This window comes from Mytilus galloprovincialis, chromosome 3, assembly GCF_965363235.1.
Source record: "Mytilus galloprovincialis chromosome 3, xbMytGall1.hap1.1, whole genome shotgun sequence".
Lineage (NCBI taxonomy): Eukaryota > Metazoa > Mollusca > Bivalvia > Mytilida > Mytilidae > Mytilus > Mytilus galloprovincialis.
The window spans coordinates 76,058,450-76,085,441 of NC_134840.1; the positions used below are offsets into that span (position 1 = coordinate 76,058,450).

At 32.0% G+C, this 26,992-nt stretch overlaps 1 protein-coding gene across 1 annotated transcript; it reads left to right on the forward strand.

Moving 5' to 3' along the window:
* LOC143068964 (metabotropic glycine receptor-like) lies at positions 1-26,009 on the forward strand. The gene is made up of 11 exons (XM_076243376.1): positions 1-119; positions 1,779-1,905; positions 2,280-2,588; positions 3,911-3,979; positions 5,034-5,143; positions 5,701-5,918; positions 6,564-6,702; positions 11,439-11,544; positions 22,894-23,049; positions 23,703-23,802; positions 25,709-26,009. Exons 1-10 carry the CDS (start codon positions 34-36, stop codon positions 23,784-23,786), a joined length of 1,404 nt encoding a protein of 467 aa, XP_076099491.1. The 5' UTR covers positions 1-33; the 3' UTR covers positions 23,787-23,802; positions 25,709-26,009.
* The last annotated feature ends 983 nt before the right edge of the window (positions 26,010-26,992 follow it).

Sequence of the window (26,992 nt, forward strand, 5' to 3'; positions counted from 1 at the left end):
AGGTCAGGTAATACCTCGTTACCTGGAAAAAAGATGGTTTTTCTTTCAGCCAAGCTAGAAGACGGTCATTGGACTAAGCCGTACTTTGACTGTGGAGGAGGGAACATTTGGATGGTAACGTATGCATCTCCAATATTTTCATTGGATTTAACAGGAAGACCCAAATTTCAGTAAGTGTCACATGTGAATGATTTCTTCTGCATATATATGTTTCCTATGTTAGTTAACAATTAGATGAAAGCATGCATATCATACAAAAAATCAGCTATAAAACCACTAAATATATTATAGTAAAATCGGTCGGTATAATAGTTATAGATAGAAAATAGTAAAAAAAAACAATTAATTTGAACACTTTATTTACAGTAAAAGAAGGAAGGGAATATTACTCAATCACTAATATTTTATTACAGCATTATAGAAAGTGTATACTTTGATTACTTGCCTTAACGTTTGATCCTTAGCGTTGGTTAGACATGAGTTGTAAGGAAAATGGGATTTTACAAACCACTCTGAATTAGCTTGTTTTGACAGACTATATTACCATAGCTGAGGTTTTTCTCCATTTACCTTTCAATTTTTGACTCATCTACACTGCTTTTCAAATATATATATGTAGGACTCTAAAGTGCGATGGGGACGCTAAAGTACGATGGTTACGCTAAAGTGCGATGGTCTACGCTAAAATGCGATGCCTACACACGCTAAAATCCGATGGTCCGCGAAAGTATAAAGTCTGACGTAATAAACGTATACTATGGATTATGACGTGAACAGTCTTTTATATAGTATACAAACAAAAAATGAACATGCCGAAAGATAAATGTAGAATATTTGATTAACAACTTTAAACCAAATGTCCTTGACTTACTCATTTTAAACATAACCGTGCTTTGTCGGCTGAGGCAAATGTGTATTTTTTGGGATGCTGAAAGAAGGACTTGTGTCCTGCAGTCGACTATCTTACTATACAGATACAAAAGAATACGCATAAGTATCCTTTATCCTGGTTCTATTAGAAGCTAACGGATACATTGAAATAATTGTTTATGTAGCAGTTTACTTTCCGGTCCCCGTTAAACTATTGTCGATTTTGTTGAAAATTAAAGTCGGTAAAATAAAAGTACATGTTTTCATGCGTAAATCATAAATTGTCTGCTAAAAATTAGTTTGTACATTGTAGGAAAATACAACCTGTATTTGTATTCGCGAAAACAAATATTTTGTGAAAAAAGAAGAAAGCTCGGAGAAAATTGCATTTCTCTCATTTAAATTAAGAATGTTTTATACAAATAAATGTTTCACAATAAAGGATTTGTATTTGTAAATTACAATGACGACGTTAAGGGGAGATATGCACAATAGTGATAGACTGTGTGAGCGGCAAGCTTCATCAATTATCCAATATTTGATACGCCCAAATTTCTTCTTAATTTAGAAACAATGACTTAAGCCTACCGGTAATTATAAAGCCTTTCACATGTGTTATAAAACCTTACCATATCGTAGCTTTTGCAAAAGGAATATTTATTATATCCGTGTTCCATAAAGTTTTTAGCCCTTTTGGTCCATCGCACTTTAGCGTGATAAACCATCGTACTTTAGCGAACAAACCGCCGTCGCACTTTAGCGTGATACACCATCGTACTTTAGCGTAGACCATCGCACTTTAGCGTGACCATCGTACTTTAGAGTACCATCGCACTTTAGAGTCCTACATATATATATTTTTTTTTATATTAAATTGTAGTATCAAAGTTATTTTTATATAATTTTAGAGGTAAAGCGTCAGTTGATATAGAGTTGACAAATATTGACATTAACCAGTGTGACCTAGACACGAGACACAGTTACAGTGATTTTGACGTATTTCGGGGAACGCACAGATGTCCTTCTACAACAGAAGTAATCTAATATTAGAAAACTGTTAAATAGTCTCTAATTCAACCAGTCTTAAGTATATGGTTCATTTTCATTTTACATATTTACATCATGAGATTTTTAACGGAACTGTATATATCATGCTACATATTAGAATGAGGTCAAATTCCTGAAAACCTATTTTGTCAAAAATGAAAAAGACCATTTAGCTTTACAATTAATATTACGGGCGAACGATTTCATGGATATATTGAATACAAAGTAGTTGCTGAAGTTATCTTTATAGCGAACAGTATTTATCGCCTGTGAAAGCATAGTTCTATATACTTTGATAAGAAAACAATGCCTTATGTAAAAGATGTATTTAATTAACAATACTCACATTTTATTTTTTTCAGTGCAAGTTCTTAAAAGGACAAGGTTTTAAAAGAGGTGCTTATGAGTGTTTCTGCACCAAAGGATACTACTTTCCAGATATGAACGCTCAAGTAAAGGCTTTCAGTGGTTTGGAAATGGAAAATTCTTCCGATACGGCCCAGTATAAGTGTTTACCTTGTAAGGAAGGATGTTCCAAATGTGTTGATGACTCACCATGTCTTTACCAATTCCAATTTTTATTCCGGTTCCTGCTTTTATTGGCTAATCTCCTGACCTTTATTGGTATTGGAGTGTTATTTGCAACTACAGTTTACTTTAGGGATGAATCGGTATGATTTATATTCATTTTGTGAGGTCTCAATAAGTACACGTTTAAATGTTACCTGTTTTTTATTGTTTTTTTTAATCACAACTAGCGTAAAGTATTCCTTTTAACTTAAACCAAGGTAATTATACAATTAATTGTCAGAGAGCTGAAATTAGTAAAAAATATGAAGTTATGATTAAAAAAAACCCCAATTGTTCAGTAATAAAAAGTGGATAATGGATAAATGCTCGATTTTAGCATAGAACAACAACCATACGAATCTATAAATGAAATAGAACTGTAAAATGACATCTTAACGTGTTTGCCTTCGCTGTCCATAGCCGTGCCAAACTCAAAATTCCCCAGTGTCATTACTGCTGATAGAACTTGATCGGTCTTATTTATTTTATTTGTTCTTTGCTTCTGAAGAGAAATGATGCAAAATATTTGTTACACCGATCGTACTTTGACTGAAAGACAAGCCGATAGAGAATATACACGAGGAAAATTATGTTCTTATCAGTCCTACATCTTGCTTAAGGACTTATAATTTTATCTTAACAAATATTTATGACACTCAAACGCTTCTCATTTATAATCAAACTTTTGATAATAATGCTTTTAGGAAAATTAATTTAACAAATTATAAAGGTTTTCTCTTCGGGCTTTCAAAGATAATCATGAGGATGAAATTTTCGTTTGAAGACTGGTCTGCAAATCAGATAAAACGAGCACAATTGTTAGAATTGGAATGCAATAATATTAATTTTAAACACACATTATTTGATAAATGAATGATTTCAACTACAAAATCACATTATACAATTAAACTCAAATTGGCAACACTATCTGATTGAATGTTTCAACAAAGTGGAGTTTGTATTTTAATCAGAAAAAATAATAACCATACACATCAAAATGTAATGCACTACATATAGCATACTCTTATCAAGGGCAAATTCCATATTCTACGTCAGAAACATTACAGTTGTTATCTATTCGTTTGTTGTGTTTTAACATTTTATTTTGCCATTGTATTTGGGACTTTTGCGTATTGAATTTTCCTATTTGGTATTTTGATTAGTTTGATTTTTAGCATTGCCAATCAACATCTACCTCTTGGTGCTCAATACTCTACAAATTCGTACTTTATTTGGCTTTTCTAATTTCTTTTTTTTTTAAGTCGAGCATCACTGATGAGTCTTTGTACACAATTTCATTGCTGGTATCTATGATTAGTCAATTCATACCAATTTATGATTGTAGGAAGTAAATGTGATAATAAAAAAACCAAAAAAACCCCATATTTTTGAATTTAATGTATCAAATATTTCTTATCACTAGGTAATGAAGGCCGGAAGTCCTATTTTCTTGATGCTTATGTGTCTTGGAGGTCTAATGATATGTAGTACGGTAGGTATCATAAGTTAAAGATTATTAAATCACAGAGATGTATTTCTTGTGATTTCAGAGATAAATTGACATATTTTATAATCAAGTCGTCGCGGTTATTTGTTTAAATATGAAGTATGCTAAAATATATGTTACAATTTAAAAACATATTCAAAAAGTACTATTCTTTCGATTGCTTGAAAACCTTTCGTTGTCGTTATCTTACAATTTTATGTTTAATTGAGGTCTGGAGCTGATATTTCAGTTAACTGCTAGTTGTCTGTTGTTATTTATGCATCATTGTCATTTTGTTTATTTTCTTTTGTTACATCTTCTGACATCGGACTCGGACTTCTCTTGAATTGAATTTTAATGTGCGTATTGTTATGCGTTTACTTTTCTACATTGGCTAGAGGTATAGGGGGTGGGTTGAGATCTCATAAACATGTTTAATATCGCCGCAATTTTGCGCCTGTCCCAAGTCAGGAGCCTCTGGCCTTTGTTAGTATTGTATGATTTTAATTTTAGTTTCTTGTGTATAATTTGGAGTTTTGTATGACGTCCATTATCACTGAACTAGTGTACATATTTTAAAGAGCCAGCTGAAGGACGCCTCCGGGTGCAGGAGTTTCTCGCTATATTGAAGACCCATTGGTGGCCTTCGGCTGTTGACTGCTCAATGGTCGGGTTGTTGTCGCTTTGACACATTCCCCATTTCCTTTCTCGATTTTAAACATATGTTCTTAAATTGGTTTGCCGTCTACAAGCATAAATTAGAGTGTTGAATAATATATGATGGTTTACCAGTGGTAGCATAGATAATTTACTATGCTTTGTTTTGTGAACTGTTGTTTGTATCTTTATAATTATTTTTTTGATTTTGCTCATTGCACTGTCAATTTGTTTTTAACATATGCGTTAGCATTTTCTTTTAGTATCGTTCGTCTCTTTAAAAATTAAATTGAGTTGCACGGTTGATGATTCATTTACGTGTTCAATATATCGTTTATTAATGTTATTGTGCTGATTTGGTTTTGAAAGTTAGATCAATAATGAAATATACATTTAATTTTAGGGATTTTTCGCCTATCCTCAGCCTTCAGAATTTCTTTTTATTACACAGCACTGGGTATTTCATACAGGATTCTGTTTAATGTATGGCGCACTGGTAGCAAAGACTTGGAGGTATATAAATATGGAAGTATAAATCACCTGATTTAAATCAAATAAACTCATCATAGATGCCAGGATTTAAATTGTGTATGCCTGACGCTTATACGTTAAAAAGGCCAAAAGGAATATAATCGCGATAGTGATTTTGAGATAGCCAGGTCGTCTCGGGAGCAAGTTATCTCGATGAAAACATTTACTTTAAAAATAAGCATTTTCTGCTTGGTTTATCAAAAGTTAATTTCTGAGCAAACAAAACAACAATTACTGAAACTGTTGAAGTTCAACTTTGCACGATGGTTCTATATTTTGAACAGTTATATTACTTATTTAACTTGAAATATACAAAAAAGAAGATAATGCTAATCAAAACATGTTCTTGTTTTCATAAATGCATTTTCACACACGAATCATCAACAAAAAAGCCTTATTTATATAATATTTTATATGAAACGAAACTATGTAACTATTTGAATGGATTGAATAAGAGTGTTAGTTTAATATTAATTAATATTTTACTGATTGAATGATATATTTACTATATCATAATAATTTCATAATTTGTTTTTCAGAATAGCTATTATATTTAGATCGGCAGACAAATTTAAAATCGTTTACCTGCCCGATAAGGAGCTACTAAAGCGGTTTTCTCCACTTATTTTCATTCTTGCTTTATGTCTTCTTATTTGGACAACATCGGAAAAAAGGAAAACACAAACTTTGAAAACTTCCAATCATCTGAAATATGAAGTTTGTATGAGAAGTTATTGGCTATATGCTATTAATTGTGGTATGTATTTAAAAAAATGTAAGAATTAGAGAGTACATATATTCAAGTTTCAGTTGTTGATATGGATTAACTTAAATAATGGAAACAACAAGGTTGATATAGAGTTCAAATTGTGAGGATTTAGAAATCATTTAATTAGAACATCTCTGATTAAATGTTTTTAAGATGAAAGCAATTATATATTATTTATATATATAAACAGATAGTTATATTTTACCGTAAGCATATATTCCTTTTGAAGCTTAGATTAATTTTATACCAAAAGCATCTGACATTTTGCTTTTCTTATTGCCAATAAAGTCTTATTGTTAGATATTTTTTTTGTAATTATATGACGGTTTCGAAAAAAAATCATACAAAAAATGTTGCATCTAAGAATGTTATTCACTTAACTCATTACACATCAATCAGGAATTTGATTAATTTGCAAATCAAATATTTAAAAAAAACCAGTAGATACTACTGCCTATTTAATCTACAACCTCCCTACAACAACAAAAAACATAATCCAGAACCAAAACAAACAACAACAGAAAGTTAAAAAACACCCAATCAACCTTGTTAGAAAAACAAATAAAAACAAACAAAACAAACCAAACAAAAAAATCATATTTCTATGTTATAAACTTTCGTCTTTGATTTTAGTCGAAGCTTTTCTCCTTATGATTGGTGTGTACATGTGTTATATTGGGAGAAAGGCACCTGGACATTTCAATGAGAGTAAATACATGACTTGGGCTGTCTATAACGGAATCCTCCTCGGAAGTTTTCTTTTGATCCTGATGTAAGTGGACATAATCACATGAACAATGTAAATAGTAGGGTTTATACCCAATTGATGCACAACCCACAAAATATTTTATTCTTCAAAAAAGCGACACCATTTTCAATTGTGTGTCTTCCTTTTCAATATTAAAAATAAACGCCTTTCTATATAATTGTAACATTCCCAAACGTGTCCTTCTCATCAAACGTGTCCGATTCCCCCTAACCTGTCTATTATCCCCAAATGTGCCCGTAATATTCATTATCCCGAAACGTGTCCGATTTCAGAACCCCCGATAACTGTTATTCACCAAAACGTGTCCACTTTTACACGCCAGAGCGTCGCACGTCTTTTAGCGTTATTACACTCATTTACCGAATGAAATAACGTTTACGGCTTTCTATGATGGAGGACACAGTAAATGAAGTTGGTATTTATTAGTTTAGTTTGTTCGATGCCGGTTATTAATGATTATCATAATTGAAAATTCAATCTTTAACATATGAATTACCTTTTTACTGTATTTGCTTATTGGCCAGTTGCAAGTATTTCATGCGCATTTTGAGCGAACATACAAATGATTCTTGTACGGTTGAAATATTCGTTTACTATGTAAATTATTTTGTACTAATAAACTACGATGATGCTTTTATATTATCCCGAATATAACATGGCGGACTTTCAGCAGAATTTACTTCCTTTTTTCAACTCTCAGTCTGGTATTGAAAAAGCTCTTCAAATCCTAAACTGGTTGTCAGGTTTTTTTTAATAAATTTCAGGTTTCAGGCATCACTAAAGACACACGAACATGAGACATAACTCAAGTGTCAAATATTTCATGCATTATTTGAACGATATTATGTCAGCAGAAATACATTTGTCCTTTCGGGGCCTTTTATAGCTGTTTATGTGGTATGGGCTTTACCCATTGTTGAAGGCCGTACGGTGACCTATACAATGTGGTTGTTAATTTCTGTGTCATGTGGTCTCTTGTGGAGAGTTATATCATTGGCAATCACACCAAATCTTCTTTTTTATACTGTAGATAGGTTCTATTATCATACCAGGAATTAAGGATTGGACCTAAATGTTTACGGTTATTCGGGGTTAACACTAGTTGGGATTTTAATTAAAAAATTCAAGAGCGAGTAAAAACGATTTTTTTATGACTTCAGTTAAAATTGCGCAGTTAATGGGAAATTCTTTCTACACGAGATATTTGATTTTATATTTACAATTAAACTGAGCATGACTGCTTACATTTACATTCAACATAGCTTAACGAACTTTTACCCAGGTTATTCTGCCGGTTAAGAAAAAAAGACCTAAAGTTATTTTCTATTTCTTAATGAAATAGCAAAATGAGTATTAGTTAATGAAAAAGCAATTACCAAATAACCTATGTATTTATAATATTGTCACGAATGACATTTCCAGTAAAAATAAAAATATGGACACATTAGAAGGATTGGACACGTTTGGGTGTTTATTAAAAATGGACACGTTTGGGTGTTTATTAAAAATGGACACGTTTGGGCGTTTATACAAATGACATGCTTTGGCGCTGTTTCACAACTTAGACATGTTATGCAGTTCAGTAACGTCATGCGGACACGCTTGGGGGAATCGGACACGTTTGGGAGGAAGGACGCGTTTCTGAGTGTTACATATATATGGGCACAGGATGTTTGCTCTTTTTTACCTGTGAAACGATAGGACATTTGCGCTTCAAATACTATGGACATTTCCGCTTTAAATTTTGATTCACCTGTATTAATTGACCGGACATTTGCGCTTATAACCTATAGTCGTATATCTTTAATTTTAATAAGAAGTAATAATTACGTAAATAAATTCAACTTATATTTGTCATTAGTTAGTTCACATTAAAACAGTCTTAGATATAGAGTTTAAAGTTATAGAGACTAGTAAGGGAACAAAATTATATGTCATGATAGATTTTTATATATATCGTTTTGATCAAACCTTCAAAAGTGAAGATCTTTCTTGGATATGTACCGAGAAAAAATGTAATGCTAGAATTAAAACGGACATGCACAGAGACCATGAAAAACAACTCGTGCTGGATTGAAAGATGTTGGTGAGAATTCTTTGCAACCTAAAGATTTTCAGTCAGTATCAAAAGCTGTGTGCAGAGTTAGAAGAAAATCTCAACCAAATTTGCCTAAGTCAAGAGAAGATGTTCACTCTCTCTTCGACGGTTATCCTGAGTACGACCATTAAAATCCGAAAAAAAATCTTCAAGTCAGTGATAGAGAAAACGAAATAATCATTTGTTTCATTTGCAAACAATTTAAACTCTGCCTGGTCAGGCCTGTCAGTCCCAATTAAGCCCGGGTAAAGAACAGGGAGTAATGAAAACCAACTATTACAAAAGCGCAAATGTCCTATGTAAAAAGCGCAAATGTCCTTTTTTAAAAAGCGCAAACGTCCTATAATTTGAAGCGCAAGTGTCCAAAAAATAAAGCGCAAATGTCCTATGAAAATGCGCAAACGTCCCGTGCCGATATATATATATATAGCGGAACAAAGTATTTAAACAAGCTCCTCCATATATAAATGTTAAATGTCATCTTTGATATACGTTTAGATTATTGAATACTTTTGCTAGTAGACAAAAAGAAAAAGCACCTTGCGAAATTCTTTAATTTTACTTTCCGATATATTGATGATGTTCTATCATTGAATAACCCATATTTCAGCCAATACTTACATCTCATATATCCAAGTGAACTTGAAATTAAGGATACCACTGATACTAGAAGGACTGCTTCATACCTTGATCTTTTCCTCAATATTGACGTAGATGGACGACTTCACACGAAAATCTATGATAAACGGGACGATTTCAACTTCCCAATTATCAATTTCCCATTTCTCAGCAGTAACATACCCTCTGCCCCTTCGTATGGTGTTTACATATCACAATTGATACGTTATTCTCGTGCTTGTTCACATTATACGGACTTCATATACAGGAGTGTGCTCCTTACGCAGAAACTGCTCCAACAAAGTTATGAGGAGGACAGATTAAAATTGACACTCCATAAATTTTATGGACACCATCACGATTTGGTGGATCCATATGATGTTTCGTTGACCAAACTAGCTAAGGACATTTTTACCACATGGTAGATTGTGTTTTGTCATAATGTCGTCTAATCTTTTAATTACCAAACGTGACTTATTCCCGATTGTGACTGTTTTGCCGAGTGTGAACTCGCATTACTATAAGACGTGGTACGGTACTTATCCTTCCCAAATTCATGTATTTAGTTTTAATGTTTAATGTTATATTTGTAATTCTCATCGGAGTTTGTCAAATGTGTTGACGTCTTTTCTATTATATTTATGTGTTATGGTAAAGAAAATTAATCACCGCCTTCATTTATCAGATTTGATTTCGTTCAAAGTAATCAGTACGATATTTTACGTTTGAAGTTAGATTCATAACAAACCGAACATAGTTTTATAATATAGTTAATTGCTACCTCAGTTTTATATTAATAAGAATTAAAATGTGCTTTGTTATTAAATGCAATATCAGTATTTAGTTCAAATATATAATCTTAAATTAATCCTAATTCTATCTTATTCATTCTTATGTGACGTCATTTTTCATTTTTTGATGCTCTGTTTTACTAATTCAAATGACGTCATTTTTTCCTCATTTTTCAGTTTCAAATAGGACGTCACTTGGCGTAGAGGTTTAAACGTATTCGGATGTGTCTACTTTTGTGTTTCAAATGTCTGGTTATGTAAATGTATTTCAGTTGTTTCCTGTAATTAGTTAATACTTCAGCTTTATCATGTACATCTTTTGAATATTCATTTTATTAAATTTACTGTTTGCAAAAGTATAAATTACTCTAAATTATAGGGATTTTCTGGTAACTTAACAGAAAACCCTTGCCGTTTTTGGCACAACCTTTTTGATCTTTTGGTCCTCGATGCTGTTCAACTTTGTACTCGTTTCGGCTTTCAAACTTTTGTATCTGTGCGTCACACATAGGTCTTGTGTGGACAATATACACTTCTGGCGTATTAAAATTTTGAACTTGTTGCCTTTTGTTGGCTGTTGTTCGTGTGATTCTTTGTCAGTTGTGTTCTCCAATTTATTTATATTGTAGTCCTGTGTTATATTTCACATGGCCATAAAAGTGCGAGGTTTGGCATGCCACAAATACAGGTTTAACCCACCATTTTTCCCTTTAAAAATGCCCTGTACCAAGTCAGGAATATGGTCATTGTTATATTATAGTTCGTTTCTGTGTGTATTACATGATAACGTTGTGTCGTTTGTTTTCTCTTATTTTTGAGTGTAAATTCACATTGCGATAAGACGTGTCACGGTACTTGTCTATCCCAAATTCATGTATTTGGTTTTGATGTTTTATATATATTATTCTCGTGGGATTTTGTCTATGTGTGTTACATTTTAGTGTTATGTCGTTGTTCTACTCTTATATTTAATGCGTTTCCCTCGGTTTTAGTTTGTTATCCCGATTTTGTTTTTTGTCCATGGATTTATGAGTTTTGAACAGCGGTATACTACTGTTGCCTTTATTTATCCGTTTATATAGAGGAGAAATGTATTTGATAGTTAGACAAGTGTATTTTCGTGAGCTATAATTAGTATTTTGAAACCGATGTCAGTACACTTATGTAATTCTGCAAAGTTAATATATTAATTTGCCTTCATAAACATTACATTACATCAATCTTTTTTCCAGACATTTGATTGGCAATTCGTATGGTCCAGATATACTATACCTGTTCCAATGCCTTCAAATTCAAGTGTTTGTTACAATAACTTTGACTTTGATATTTATTCCTAAGGTAAGCAAGCCTAATAAATATTTGTTTTATTCTATTTAAGTTTTCCCAAATGTTCTTATGAATATGGTATAAGATCGTGACTGTAAGCTCTGTTAATAGTGTTCCCAATAGGAGTTAAGAACGACATGTTTTCCTATTGTAGATTATGTACTTTCAGCTCGATATATTTGAGATGTGTGTATTATTGTAGCAGTCGTACGTAAAATGTTTTTTTTCTCTCGGTATTTTTAAATTAATTATTAATAACTTAAATGCGTTGAATAAACCTCGCGGTCGGAGTTGACTATACGGAACAGGTTGTACATGTACTCGTAAATGAAGATCGTACGGTGACATTTGAATGTCAAAATCCGCACAATTGGATTTATCTTTGATATTTGTCTAAATGGCAATCATACCAGATCTTCTTACTTTTCTTACTAGTTTATAAATATCAGTTTTATATGTATGAAAAAAGATGTGGTATGATTGTCAATGCGACCACTCTTCACAAGAGATAACATTTCAGGAATTAGCAAATATAGGCCACCGTTCGGCTTTCACAATGAGCTAAGCTCATACCGCATAGTCAGTTATAAAATGCACCGAAACGAAAAATGTAAAACATTTCAAACGAGAAAACTAGCGGCCTAATAAATGTATGTATCAAATAATGAACGAGCTAACAACGTCAACCACTGAATAACAAGCTCCTGACTTGGGACATGTACGTAAAAATGTGGCTGGTTAAAACATGTCAGCAGCCGCCCAACCCTCCCTTAATAGTACGGTGACCATACCCAATACTTTTTAGATTTAATCGTCAAACATACTATATGGCTATATTATATATCATTGGATTCGGAAAAATGAGTACTATTGAAATATCGATGTCGTCAAAAAGAAATGTGGTAACAGTTTTGCATAAAATGGGGTCAAAGATCAAATTCTGTTTTTATTTTTTCTTCTTCTATACTTTCAAATTTTGAAGAAATATACAACAATTAGGTTAAATTCTAGATACATACATTTTCTTATATCAATTTTCAATGAATCATCTCGAAAATGTAAAAAAGAAAACTGAAAAAGAAATCGATTTATTCTGGAAATTGGCGTTTTTCAAATATTTGTTCTATTACACAAAACCAACACATATTCTGTTAAAATTACTGTAGTTACCTTGCCGGCTAACATCCAACCTCATCAATAAATGATGAATATAATTTTTACCTGCATCCTTCTGTCATGAAGGCATATTTTGCATAAGACATTCATGAAATTCATTAAAACTAAAAAGCACTCAATTATTCGAAAATAGTTACAATTCAACATTCCAATCAAAGAGATCCACACAACAGAATTATATCTTCTGGTTAATTGTCAAGGAACATGATTTGAAATTTCTTCATAATTCTGACCCTTTACAGGACCAAAGCCCCGGACATGTAAGGTTTTGTAGTGAAAAAACACACGACTCTTTCACATGCAGATTTTCCTTCAATGAAGACACAAGATCCTGCAAGAACTTTGCTGAAATATGTCTTTTAAAATACACGGGGTGTAATGAATCATTTTACTCTCGCCAACCGTATTCTAAAGGTGACCGGATAGGGGTTTAGCAATGTGTAATGCGTTTCAAATTTTTAGTTTGAAACGAAGTACGTAAAACATACTGTTTCAGTGCCGTCTCGCAGGAATGTAACCTGACTAAACATACATCTTACTTGTGGTAAACTTGAATAATTATTATGATGGAGTGGTTTTAAAGAGATAGTTCTGATCATAAACCTTTGAAATTATCTTTCATGCCAAAACAAGGGCTTCATCATTGTCAATATTACCGAAACTCTAAACACAACTGAAATAGTCGTGCGTGTCCTTCGAAGTCTTGTAGACAGTTTGTATACCTACTCTAAACAGAGACGAAGTTGCGTCGCATCCGGTAAGTACATATGCAGCAGGCAATAGTTTACAAATTGTTGGGGAAAGACAGACACATAGTTATTGAATGTGTGAAAATCTCCGCCCATCATTTACACTGCTAATGTTCCACATCTGCAACCACAAGTCGCTTGTATGTGTCCTATTTTTATAGTAGCGAACACACAAAACAATTACAATTCTATAAGAGGTCTGTATGATTGTTCTTCCACTCTTTCACATTTCCTTTAACTCCGTGTCAAAGTTTAAGGCATTGGGTATAGGCCTTCTCTTGAGTGCTGAACAAGTTACGACAGCCATGAACAGTGTTGGTATAAATAACTAAGTTTCAAACGTTCTGACTATGTAAAGCTCACATCAGGTGGAATCTTATCGGAATTGTCAATGTTTTCTAGTCAGGAATACTTCTCCGCTCTATAATCTGATACACTTTGATGGAAGCTGTAGTCTCTGTGCGGCGTTCCCTTTCGGCAGACTTTATAGAGTTGTTCGTGTCGTAGCGGTCAAAAACATGTGCTACTATGTGCGCCATAGAAATTCATTGGGACATATTATTTTAATAGTAAGCTGCAAGGTCGCCGCATGTTTTATCTTTCTTAGCATTAATAAATTGAACCAATGCCATACCATCTCTTATGTAAGTTGTGAGCGATGATATAAAGGAAGGTAGGGAAAGTGCACAAGAGACTTAAGATTCGAATTGCTTCACAAAATCCTACTTGCATGATTTTCTCATGGTGCCGTCATTTTGAAAAGGGGATAATAGAATGGGTGCGACAACACATGTTCTATGATAACATCATCTCTACATTTTGCCGAAATTAGTGCACGTCTAATTACAGGTTATGGATTGATGCGACCTGAAAGTATTTCCCCCGATTTATTTTTCAGGTTTGTGTTTGACTTTGATATTGGACTATAAAAACTCCTTGTGATCTTAAGAAAGAGCAATAATGATAAAATGTTTAGACATTTTCAAGCCTTCCTCGACAACTGTGAGCAAAGAACCTCGAATATGTCTTGAGCATGCATATAAGAAGAGATATTGATAAGACATTGAGGGTGGGATTCCACACCAAAGGGATCAGTCATGGATCATTTAGATGGTTCACAATGGCAATAACATGTTCCTCATCTCTGTTCATTGCTGTTGGCTTTGTTTCTTACTGTGAATTTGCATAATTTTCAGCATTTCCATCCCTTTTCAGTATTACACGACTAATGGATTCAATGAAATGTCTAGTAAGGGCCCATCTAACAAGCGCAGACTTTTGAATTGTTATGCCTACAGTGCCACCTAATCCCCTTGAGGTTTTTATAACGGTCTTTTCTGTTGCCATGTCATAGTACTTTTAAATCTGTCTAAAAAGCAAAGTAGCCATCTATAAAAGGTGATCAAATGTTCACAGAAAATTGAAGCATATCGAGTATGTAAAATGGCATCCACCTTCGTGGAGTACGGTTGGTTACAAACATAAATTTTACATTTGAGATGACGATCTCAAGGAAGAGACCAATTTCCCTCTCGTTCTGCTCTAACATTTGACAGCTAAATGTCTACTGCTTCAGGGAACATATCCCAGTATGTAAATGTAAGTAATACATCACATCCCAATAGCGTATATTTATCTATAAGAGGCTGTATATGAGCTTCGAATAGCTCCGTCATATGAGCGTTATGAATTTTGTCTGGCTTGAATTGCTGAAATAGTGCTTCTGAGACAAATGAATTTGATATTATTGATTAATAAAGGTACAAATGTATGAAATAACATATAAATGTTAATTATTTTACATTTTGCGTTAAAAAAAATCATGACATTAAATTGGAACGTACTCTATTAAATGCAAAGTATTCGTAGTGTTAAACTTTTACAAAAACTCTTTAATAACGAATTAATTTTGCTAAACTTTCTTTGAAATCGTTAAAATAATATGAATAAGGTGTAACAACAATGTATATAATAACAGAAATCATATCACGGATGTTATTTTACAATGTTGACCTCAAACCTTTTCTTAGTCCATTTTTCGTTCAAGTTAATTAACGTACTTCAAAGCCCATTTTACGAAAATTGCACCGTACGATTTTTTGACGACAAGTCAAAATATTAAGTTTAACCTTTGAACTACCAATACTGTGATTTATAGCCGTATAGTCCGAATGACGATTAAACTCCTTAAATAAGCGACTTTTCCTTACTCGGTCACCGTACTATAAATTTGAACAGTGATGTAACAGTACAACAAGGATTACTGTGAAAATGATTTGAAAAGGTGGCTTAAACCAAAAGTTGGACATACATATAAAAAAACATATTGTGAACGTGACCGGGTACTCGTACATCCCAACAACAAAAAGACACTCAGTACAGTTCTGAGAGTATTCATAGTCACTGACAGCTAGTTCAAAGCCGATAATAAAAAGAAAAAAATAACGCATCCAAGACTAAATTGTCAACTCATCCAACATTCAATGGATTTAGTTTAAAAACGTCATAAACAGCCAGAGAGCCTCTTATTGTTTAATTCTAGGGATAGCAAGGTATCAAAATTTTCTTAGACAAGTCATTTTTCTCCATTTCATAATAATAAAAAACAAGTATTTTCTTATTGTTTTGTTCATTTTTACTAGTTAAATTTAGAATATAAAGAAAGCTAATGAATAGCAGATTTAAATTCTGTATAACATGATGCATATTATTTGTTGTAAAGCAATAAAATTTCTTCCTAATAAAACATGAGCCGGAAGAAATAGCGCAAATGACGTTTATTTTGACCGCCGACGTCGCCGGTATTTTTATCATGTCTGGAAAGAATGCAAAACCGGGATAGGTGGTAGGGTACTAGGTATTTCAACAAAGTATGAAAACGAAAGTAGAGATTCAAAATTTTCATGTTATATAGGTTTCCAGAAGTAGATCGTATTAAAAGTGTATTTTATTCAAAATCAAACTTTTCGAACAAAATTTTACTAATTTTTTCTTGAAACTCTTAAATTGAAACCGGCATCATCGTAAAATTCAAAACATTTACCTAATAGCACTATCATGTCTCAATCTCTCTTTCGTCTACCACCTACCCCGAAAACATCCCAAAGATTGCAAAGAAGACATCAAAAGGGATTTTCGAAAACGTTGAGAACGTCGCCGGCTGAGTGTCATTGATACTTTGCTTCTTTGCAACACGCTTCCTTGTAATTAATATAAATTATATGCATATTCCGCACATTTAAACAATAACTGATTAATCTTTGCACAATATTCGCGTAGAATACTGAGTTGAAAAAATGTTTGAAATAATATTTTTTAAAAAGTAGCACGTACACCTGGGGTTAATTTCTAGAACGTAAAGTGCGATAAAAATAGATTAGTTCGATTTTCTAAAAATCAACAGATGCTCTAAAATTAAATCATCTGAAATAAAAGCATGGAAAATAACAAACAGATATAACTTACACGGTAACATAATAGTTGTCGACAAGAGAAGAATATACGGCAAAACAATGATAAAATTTACAATAAACTATGAACATATTCTTACGTTACATCGTTCAGATGGGTTTTACAGAATAAAGAATAATGTTAGATGGGTTTTGGTAATAATATGGTGTTGAAATATAAAGAATACTGGGCAAAACTTATAAAGTCATTTAACGAATTGAAAAAAAATAACGCTAAACAAATTAAGAAAAGGGAATTTAAGTCCACCCCCTCATCGAGACCCTTGTGATAGACACGTCAAAAAAAAAACAAGAAAGAAGAAGTCACACGTGGCAGAAATCCAACACACAATAACATTTTTAAAATCAATATTCATGATGAGAAAGTTCTCTAATTTCAATGATGAAAAAGAATATATACTATATGAACTAAATCGAATCTAAGACATGTCAATTTCCATATGAATAAAAAATAATATCCAAAGAGCAACACATTACATGAGGGGGTAAGAGGGATCCTTATCCCGAAATCCCTGGCTTAAAAACACGATATCCCGAGGTCCGGAATTTAAATAAATTTAAATCCTGACATCCCAAAATTCGAAAAAAGAATTTCCGGATCCCGAAATCTCGAGCTTAAAAACACCCGATCTCGGAGTCCCGATAAGGTCCTTACCCCCCCCCCCCCCCCTTCATAACAACTATCCAGCAAAACAAAATTATAGAAATAATAAAAAAAATAACGTGTCCTATCAGTATGTCCTTGTCAATATTCAAATATTCAAGCATTCTAGAAATCTGAAAACGTAGATGAGTTGTTATATAGCAATTTTCATGCTAGCAACTCGATCCCAACACTTTGATTTATTTTTAGCTACAAATCTGAAGGCTATTCACATGCATGGTAAAAAAAAGTGGAACCAGTTTCATTCTATGTTAAATCTAGGGAAAAAAATGAAACTTCTGCACGCACCTTCTTAACGGCGATAGAATACAGTAAAATCTACTTTGTAAATAATGAATACCGTATTACACAATTATTAACTAAGTAAAAATGAAAAACCTGTTCACGCTATTTATAGTAAATAATCAGAGGCATTATTGCTTGTAGTCATACAGAAATAAAAAAAATCAAAAAAAAAATCAGTGTTAATAATAAATGGCAGCAATCCAACACCAAAAGAGTTAGACATCTACTATATTTGATCATTGACGATCGAAGTAACTAGAACATTGTAATTTTTTTCTTAGGTATATTGTGCATACATGTACAAATACTCAATTACATACTACAAACAAAAATGTGTATATATAAGTACATGGATGCCCCTTCCGCACAACCATTTTCTATGCTTAGCAGACCGTGAAATTAGGGTTAAATCTCTAATTTGACATAAAAATAAGAGAGATCATATCAGAGGAAACATTTGTACTAAGTTTCAAGTTGATTGAACTTCAACTTCATCGAAAACTACAAGGACGAGAAACTTTAAACTTGAAGACAAAAAAAAAAACTTTAACCTAAAGTAGGACAGAGGAACAGAGAAACGGACCGACAGACTAACAGATTCACAGACTGAAAAAACATTATGTCCTAAGTGGGACTTTCTTGTCCATGTTCACGTTATGTCCAAGCACTATACTATAATGGAATTTTACAAGCACATTTGACCTCACTTCAAACTTGAAGATTTAGAATTAGCCTAGGATTGGAAATACAAAATATAGACTCACAATCTGATAAAAAATATTTTTCTGCACTTACTCTTGTGGTTTATATATCACAAACCACATATAAATTTTAAAGGACGAGTAGCAAGTGCGGAGAACTAATTTTAATAAGATTTATGGTATCAGGATTTGGAAAATTAAACTCATGAAATCATGCGCGACATATAAACAAAACGACTCGAAACAATATCAACTGATATACCCACTAAAAAGTTTCCGCAAGAAAAAGGAACATTGCTTGTTTGACAGAACAGGTATTTTTTCTTCTTGGTGAAAAATTTCAATTGATAAATTTTCGGATGTGAAGTATCTTCCAGCTGTCCGTCAAATTGTTCAAGACTTGCATTCTTTTGTGTAGAGTTAAGAATATCGGTCAAACTATTCACTCAGTACTAAAGCATTTCTGATGAATTAAAATTATTTCTGATTTCAAATATTTATTTTGAATTATAACTTACTCTCAAAATGCAAATTTGATAAATATTGTTACACAGTCAAACATCAAACACACTACATTTGGATGCAACACTTTCTGGGTTTTCAAATTTCAACTCTCTATGAAAACTTCTCATTATCTTTGAATGAAATCATACGAGGTGACACAGTTAAGGACAATTTTATGAAGATAGTGAAATTTAGTTTCACAATCATATATAGATCTCAACTAAAATTAGGCAAAATTAATGATCAGTATTAAAAAATTGAAATTGGATCTACAGATTGTTTAAACTCTAAATCATGAAAACAATATGCTATTAGCTTGTAATGCTAACAATGAACTTAATATCCAATGAAAGAAGTATACAATTTCTTATAGAGAAGCAAGAAAATATGTTTTTGATCAAAAGAAAACTGTTGAGAGTTGAAAGTGGTGTTGAAGAAGAATATATTTTAAATGCTTAAATGCGTCTCTGCCAAACTTATATGAATGAATCTTTATTTGCAAAAACCAATTTTGGTTATGGCAAATACATTGACAAAACAAACATGATCAAACATAATGAAAACTCGACAATATTATAAGAGATATGATAAAAACCGTTAATGTTCTCCTTTCCTCAGTTCTAACGACTCTTTAATAAAAGAAACAACTGCTTTTACATCATTTGGTGTTGATGGATTTAGTATAATCACCAGTTTATCAGTAAAATTAAGTGTATTAAAATTTACATATTTTTGTATATAATATTTTAGAAAGATTTCTCTTTTATTTTTATTTATTTTACAGTTAAAGAAAAAATGGAATTCATCGTCTAAGATATTACATATTTTACATATATAATACTTTTATTTTCTGTAACCTATAAAATAAGGAGATGTGGTAGTTTTCCCAATGAGAAAGATAACAAGAAACTTAAGGAGCATGTCAGATTTATATTATAGGTGTTATCAACATTCATAGATACTAGTATCGACTGCTTATATAAAGCCATAACATCTTTATCTATTGTAACAAACTCAATAATAAATTGTTGCATTTTCATGCCCCTGTGAAAAATGTATGTCCCTGTGACAAAATGTCTCTGTGCATATCAATTTACCCCTGTCTGTCCGTCCGTCCGTCTGTCCATATTTAGATACATAGATTTCCTCTTCCTACAGTTTTGGAAGTACAACTTTAATATTTTGTAGGATGATCTTACACATCATGAAGGTGTGCAAGATCACAGGATTTTGTTTTCTTTCAAATATTCTAAATAAGACAGGTAGCTTTTTTTGTACAAGATGTATAAAGAGATCGTTGATTTTCTGGCTATCTCATCCTACAGTGTTTGACATACAGCTTAAACATTTTGCAGGATGTTCAAACACATAGTTGAGGTGTGCATGGCCTGGTGTTTTTGGACTTTGACATTTTTATACCCCACGCAACGAAGTTGCGGAGGGTATAATGTTTTTGACCCGTCCGTCCGTCCGTCCGTCAGTCCGTCAGTCCTGTTTCTTGTCATCGCAACTCCTCTCAAACCACACAACAGAATTTCACGAAACCTTTTCAGATGAAAAGGACATACTATGTAGTTGTGCATATCGACAGGAAATTGCGATTCAATTTTTTTTTACAAGAGTTACGCCCCTTTGAACTTATTTGCTTAATGTACTACTGCAACAGTTTGTCATCGCAACTCCTCTGAAACTACACAACAGAATTTCACGAAACCTTTTTAGATAATAAGGACATACTATGTAGATGTGCATATCGACAGGAAATTACGATTCAATTTTTTTTCTAGGAGTTACATCTCTTTGAACTTATTTGCTTTAAGGTACTACTTCAACAGTTTGTCATCTCAACTCCTCTGAAACCACACAACAGAATTTCATGAACATTTGTAGATAATAAGGACATACTATGTTGATGTGCATATTGACAGGAAATTATTATTCAATATTTTTTCTTATGCAATTTTTTTTTCTTACACTTATTTAATTTCTCCAATGACAATGTGGGGACGTGGGGTATGTGAGCGTGCTCACTAAGGTTCTTTTTTTAGTTTGTTAGACGGGGCATCATTTGTGTCTCACAGACAGCGTAACAATTTCAATTTGTATGCCAACATCACTGTTTGTCAAATCTAAAACATGTGTAACTATACTCATGTAATGGCAGAACAGAAAAAAGGTGCATTGTCCTTATCTATAGTTTTTCACTGGTATTTCTGTTTTCTTTAATAAGTTTTTATTGGCTTATTGAAAGACAATTATATCAACTTCCATCGTGATCCCTGCTACTATTGATAACCTTGTAACCTGCTTTGTTCTTTCTTTCTGAATTTGAGTCACCCAATACAGCCGAGTCAACGTGTCATATGTATCTTAATACTTGTAGAACATTAATAAACAAATATGGTTTGTTCCGGGAAAATATGCATTTTCAATTATTATTTTAAAATTTTGCATTAAATTGGTTGCCATGGTAACACAAAAACATGATTTTAATCATTTTTTCAATTCTATATTCATTTAGTATTCACAACATATTGGAAATAATATCATATGAAACATTAATTACTAAAAAAAAAATTTGAAAAAAAAAATATTAATTTTTCTGTAAAAATGGCAATTTTTATACAATTTTTAGTGATAAATCACAAAAAAAAAAATTTCAATAAAATTTTGGAATCGAGACTAAATTTTTCACTTCAAATAAAAGCAATACTTGAAATGATGCCAGTTTTATATACTTTGATGCAAAAGAAATCATGTACTAAAGGGTTGTATGCCAAAAAATGGCAATTTCGCATGTCTAAAAGTGCATATTTTTGGCAAAAAAACAGAAAAGTTCAACTTTTGAGACTTCAGATTTAATTCACCATAAATGTTTCATCCAAGAAACTTCAGAATATCGGTTATCTATCTAACTAGTTGCAAAAACAGTAAAAATTTCCTATATTTGACCTATGATTGAAGAATGGCATACCAGTAAAATGTCCTAAAATTGGATATCTGTAAAATTGCCCATATGATCCCAAAATACCTTTACTTTTATCATCTAAAAATAACTGTGTATTTTTTATTTTTTGTCCGAATTGAACAATCTAAAGTGATTTTTTTATGGAAAAGTAATCTCTCTAACTTAATGCCGATAATCTTTTGTTTTAACTGTATATAATTATTTCCTTACTATCCCTATAATAATTCCTTAATCGAGATTGTAAGTGAAAGAAGACAGTAAATTTACTTTCTTTTACATGTGTCTATTACAATTTTGAGCAATATCGCATATTTTCAAACGGTGATTTTTGAATGTTGGACGAAGCCGGAATACCCATAGAAGGCGCCAACCTGTGACAGGCACTAAATCTGTCAATCATACTCAATTAAGAGTCGACTGCTACTACCTCCTACGAACTTCGAATTCACAATCTCAGTGTTGATAATGTAGCGATAAAGTAAAATAATTATTAAGACATTTCAACAAATGATGTCCTAGTTATTGTATATGGTTATCTCTTTATATTGTTTTAATGTAATTTGCATACCTTTGAAAGTCTTTTCAACATTTATTCGATTTTTGTTCAATTACATCATCAAATGAGACTTGTCAAATGTATTGTACTCACTATGATTAACTTTACTGTTGCCACAAATAGCGCACGATCAGACTTCCATTCTGAAATCACCCACAGATTTGTCTTTATGCGTTTTGTTTTTCATTTCAATTTCAAATTGTTTTTTCTTCAATTCGAATAAAACAAAACATTAAGTTAAACATCTATTAACTGTGTAAATATTCTTTGTGTTTTGTATTCTTTTAGTTGTTATCATTGTACAGAAAGGATGATTTAAAGATGATAAATGATAGCTTCAATCTAGCTTACGGTTGCAAACATATGCGAACAAATAGCAAAGACATAACTCAGACGAAGGCAGTAGCTACTCAAACACATGAAAATGTTGGAGCCTATTCAAAGGTAAATAATTTTAATGTGAAATCTGATACATTCTTGAAAATCCAATATGATAATATTGCGTAAGCTTTGAAAACGACTACAAGTAAATTCATTTATCATGTGTAACAAAATTAATTCTAAGTATCTAGCGGGGTAATATTTTTCAAAGTTAAAGATTTCTCAACAGAAGTATCAATGAATATATAAATAATTGATAAACAGAAATACTGACATTTGAAAATCTTTTCTATAATATTAATTACCACTTTTCATCTAACAAAAATGACAAAAAGAGATGTGTATTATTACTACGGGTGTTTTTACGTCCTTGTGTGAAAACTGCCTTAAAAATATACTAAACATATCAGAATGAAACTTTTTTTATCAATCATTCTTATGTGTTCAGTTCAAAATTGAAGATATGAATAAACGTATTAATCAACATGACCACGGTAGTTATAAGTTACGGAAAATATTAAGTCAATTAGAAAATGTATTAGTATTAAATTGTGTAGAAGTATTAAAGATAGTATGTGCATTTCGTTATTTGTTATTTTGATTTATGTCATTGCTTTATCTATGAAAAGACACAATTTGCTTCGTTTTGATATAAAACCTCTCTTTGACAGATCTGAATCTTTTACATAACAAATGAATTTCACTATTTTTTCAAGGATGTTAACCCCTCCTACAATTGCAAACTTACGAAATTGGAGCTTACCCAAGGCATTCAGTTGGTACACAAACTATGGAAATAAACTCATGGAGCAAAAGGTATTTACTTACTTCATTATGAAGGTCAATTTGATTTAGGAAATTTACGGTTAAGACTTTTTATATGAAATACTAAACTCGTAATAGATATACTGTTGTTTAAAACAATGACTGATCTTGCAACCAATGATGAAGTTGACAGTTCAATTATTATACACTTAAAAACTATATAGTGGTGCGTCTCCCATTGGCCTTGTTGACTTTGAGAAGCTTTTAAAAGTTTTCTGTATCTTTGTGTTTGTATAAAAACAAATAGAGAACGAGGCAACAGTAGTTGCAGTATGTTGAAATCTCATAAATTGAATACACTTTTGATATGCATGTACATTACTTGCCATGCAAACCAAAAATGTTCACAATAGAGATTTACAAGTCAGGGCTGATATGCATAAAACTACTTAAATTATGATTTGTTCCGAAGAGACTGAGTTTTCAACATGCCCTACGATAAATTAGAAATACGACTGGATGTCAGATTTGTTCCGAACAGACCGAGTTTTCAACATGCCCTACGATGAATTAGAACTACGAATGGATGTTAGAACTTAAATGGTTTTATTGTCGTTTGTTTATGTAATATATACGTGTTTCTCGTTTCTCGTTTTGTTAATATAGATTAGACCGTTGGTTTTCCCGTTTGAATGGTTTTACACTAGTAATTTTGGGGCCCTTTATAGCTTGTTGTTCGGTGTGAGCTAAGGCTCCGTGTTGAAGGCCGTACTTTAACCTATAATGGTTTACTTTTTAACTTGTTATTTGTATGGAGAGTTGTCTCATTGGCACTCACACCACATCTTCCTATATCTATATTATGTATATCAGCCTAGACTACTATTATAGTTTTCTGGTATATCCAGCTATAACACCGCAAAAATGTTGTCAATGCACTGTTATCCAAGCTAAGATATGTGTTTCTCGTAATTCAAGCAATCAAAAAGTAAATCACGAAAAGAAAAATTTATATTTCAGTGAATGTCCACTAAAACATTATTTTATTCGTAAGACAAAATTTTATGTGTATTAAATTATCGGATACGTCTGGTACTTTTCCAAGCAACAGCAGTATACCTGCCAAATTCATAAATCGATTGAAAAAAAAATAAAAAAATCCGGGGTTTCACATTAAATATCAGAGGATAACAACGACACAACAGAAACACTAAAATGCAACACACACAAAAACAAACAATAGCAATTTTCCTGACTTGGTACAGGACATTTAAAGAAAAAAAAAGCCAAGTACATGTAGATTTATATAAATGATTCGATGACATCAATACGATTTAGTCGTCAAATTGTTCATAATCATTCTTCTGAAAATGTAAAATTATTAAAGTAAATGTACAATTTTTATAAATGTTTCGATGACATCAATACGAATTAGTCGTCAAATTGTTCATAATCACTCTTCTGAAAATGTAACATAATTAAAAAAATAATTCAAATTTTAAATGTTCTTAATACTGACTTATTATTACTTTATGCATGGTATTATTTTAATCACTTTATGTTATCATCTTATGTTCAAACAAGTATTACATATTTTATTGTTAATCAAGAAATTGTGCTAACATTAAAAAAGCTGCATATATATATATATGAGTATTATAAAATACTGCTAAAGGCAATGGATAGTCCGAAATATTCATTTCGATATTTATAGTCCAGTCAAAGTAGATGAAAAACGTGGCCAACCTAAAAATTGCAACAGAATTGTGTTTGGTATTTTTCAACTATAGAAGGCTTTCTATGTAATATACTAAACGTCTACCAAGATATCTGAGTGGATTTTTGGGGTGAAAAGTAGCATGATTTTATTGAATTGTATATAATAATTTGGAAAAAAAAACCACCATTCACATCAACCTCCTTCCGGCTATCTTATGTCTTATGTTTCTTCCTTCAGGTAACATGGGGATTACTCCACAGAGGAACAACTTATCTAATCGGCAGAACCGTGGTCCGAAGATTTAATGAAGGAATGTATTTCTTCCATAGCGGAGTCTTAATCTATCAAAGACCAAACTTGTGTTTAAACTATACATGTTTAATAGTCATTTACAATACACTAAATATCAAATTTGGATTTTTATCCTTTCGTTGAGAAGAGGTCAGACGTATAGTACAAAGCTCTTATTACTTTATCTATTATTTATAAATGTAAAATCAAAGTTGATGATGGAGCTTTCTTAGAAATAAACTTAAAAGTGAACAACATTATGTTACACAGATCTTTGTTTCTAATAGGCGAGTGAATGTATACTTAATTGTATGTCTTTTGTGTAGTGTTATGTGTTCTGTTTTTATTGCATTTTTTTCTTTTTATCGTTACGTATCTGGGTTTCGACTTGATGATTTTTATAAACCTCTATGTATATTCATCCCTTTTTAAAGCATAATACATAATATGACGGGTGTCACATGAGGAGCAGGATCTTCTTACCCCTTCATAGAACCTGAGATCACCAAAAGATTTTGGTGGGGTTTGTGTAGCTAAGTCTGTAGTTTCTATGTCGTGTGATTTTGATTGTCTGTTTGTCTTTTGCTTTATTAGCCTAGGCGTTATAAGTTTATTCTCGACTTATGAGTTTGAAGGTCTCTTTGATATCTTATGTATTTTTTGCCTCTCTTTTACAGATATCCAAATGTAACGACGAAACTATTGATATATATTCTACATTAATCCCTCATTAATTAAACCAATAAACAAAACCACTCTTTGATTTAAGTCAGACAACATAATTTGCAAACCACCTAAATAAAAAAACCAGTCATAGAATGACCAATTAGAAGTTAGATGCTTAGTCATGGCTTGTATTCCTACAGTTCCAAGTTAATATCACATTTTGCAATAGATTGCAAAAATACGGCTTCATTAATTAATTGAAAAGTTTTTTATTAGGACAAGTAAATGTCAAGCTGCTTTCAGTATTTTTAAAACAAGTTCTGATAGAAACTCTTTTTGGAACTACCCAAGAACTTAGGACATAATTATTGTGAACACGGTCCAGACTATTCGCTTCCAGTCAATTAAAAAATATTTCAGTCCATGTCCAAACTGTTCAGTAGGTGTTTTTTTTTACCTATGCAGATCCATACCATACTCATTAATGGCTGAAAAGCTACTGAAAATAATCTCATCATAGATACCAGGACTAAATTTTATATTTACGCCAGACGCGCGTTTCGT